Source organism: Salvelinus alpinus, chromosome 22 (genome assembly GCF_045679555.1).
Source record: "Salvelinus alpinus chromosome 22, SLU_Salpinus.1, whole genome shotgun sequence".
Classification (NCBI taxonomy): Eukaryota; Metazoa; Chordata; class Actinopteri; order Salmoniformes; family Salmonidae; genus Salvelinus; species Salvelinus alpinus.
Window position 1 is genome coordinate 42,269,378 of NC_092107.1, and position 1,261 is coordinate 42,270,638.

At 50.1% G+C, this 1,261-nt stretch overlaps 1 protein-coding gene across 1 annotated transcript; it reads left to right on the top strand.

The window, feature by feature from the left end:
• The first annotated feature begins 415 nt into the window (after nucleotides 1-415).
• Nucleotides 416-949, top strand: LOC139549681 (octapeptide-repeat protein T2-like). The gene has a single exon (XM_071360343.1). The coding sequence runs from the start codon at nucleotides 416-418 to the stop codon at nucleotides 947-949; it is 534 nt and encodes a 177-aa protein (XP_071216444.1).
• Nucleotides 950-1,261: the final 312 nt, after the last annotated feature.

Sequence of the window (1,261 nt, forward strand, 5' to 3'; positions counted from 1 at the left end):
TCTCCCTTCCTCTCCACTCTCCTCTCCTCCACTCTCCTCTCCTCTCCCTTCCTCTCCACTCTCCTCAAGATGTCGCTGACAGAGAGGGTCACCTCGCTTCTAGTCCTTAGGAAACTTTGCAGTATTTCATTTCTTAATGTATTATTTCTTACATTGTTAGCCCAGAAAATCTTAAGTGTTATTACATACAGCCGGGAAGAACTATTGCTTATCAGAGTGACGTTAACCTCTCTGGGATATGTGGGTCGGTAGCATCCCACTTGGCCAATAGCCAGGGAAAATGTAGAGCGCAAAATTCAAAAAGAAAGGGCCCCATTGCCCCCCTCCCTTGGGACCTGGTCTAAAGATGTGCACTATATAGTGAAGGCCCCCAGTGCCCCCCCCCCCCACTATCGGTAATAGGGTGCCATTTGGGATGCAGGCCCAATCTGCCCAGAGGTTGGAAGAGTCAGAGGCTGGAAGAGCCAGAGGTTGGAAGAGCCAGAGGCTGGAAGAGCCAGAGGTTGGAAGAGCCAGAGGCTGGAAGAGCCAGATGCTGGAAGAGCCAGAGGTTGGAAGAGCCAGAGGCTGGAAGAGCCAGAGGCTGGAAGAGCCAGAGGCTGGAAGAGCCAGAGGTTGGAAGAGCCAGAGGCTGGAAGAGCCAGAGGTTGGAAGAGCCAGAGGCTGGAAGAGCCAGAGGCTGGAAGAGCCAGAGGTTGGAAGAGCCAGAGGCTGGAAGAGCCAGAGGCTGGAAGAGCCAGAGGTTGGAAGAGCCAGAGGCTGGAAGAGCCAGAGGTTGAAGGGCCAGAGGCTGGAAGAGCCAGAGGTTGGAAGAGCCAGAGGCTGGAGAGCCAGAGGTTGGAAGAGCCAGAGGTTGGAAGAGCCAGAGGCTGGAAGAGCCAGAGGCTGGAAGAGCCAGAGGCTGGAAGAGCCAGAGGCTGCTAGCGACCGAGACCACAGGGTTATCTAGACAGACACTACTATCCACCATCTGTTCAATTAACTCACAAACGGATGATATTTTCCTTTTTTTTTTTAAGAATGAATTCTTGACAAAGTCAGTTTGACAAATTGAAACAGAAGCCCTACTGATTACAAAAGAGTGAGGATAACCACGTAAAACGGACAAGTTAAATAAGAAATGTGAAATTGAAGGATTTAACTAATTTACAAAGAGTCAAGAGACCTAGTTCGAAATGAGAATCTGCATAGTGTGGATATCTTGCTGACAAGCGATAAGGGGAATGGGGTTTTTCTCCTCTTCTTCCATCAGATTCTAAGG

Excerpts from the sequence above, each read along its gene's own strand:
- LOC139549681 (XM_071360343.1), top strand. The coding sequence starts at position 416 with ATGCAGGCCCAATCTGCCCAGAGGTTGGAAGAGTCAGAGGCTGGAAGA.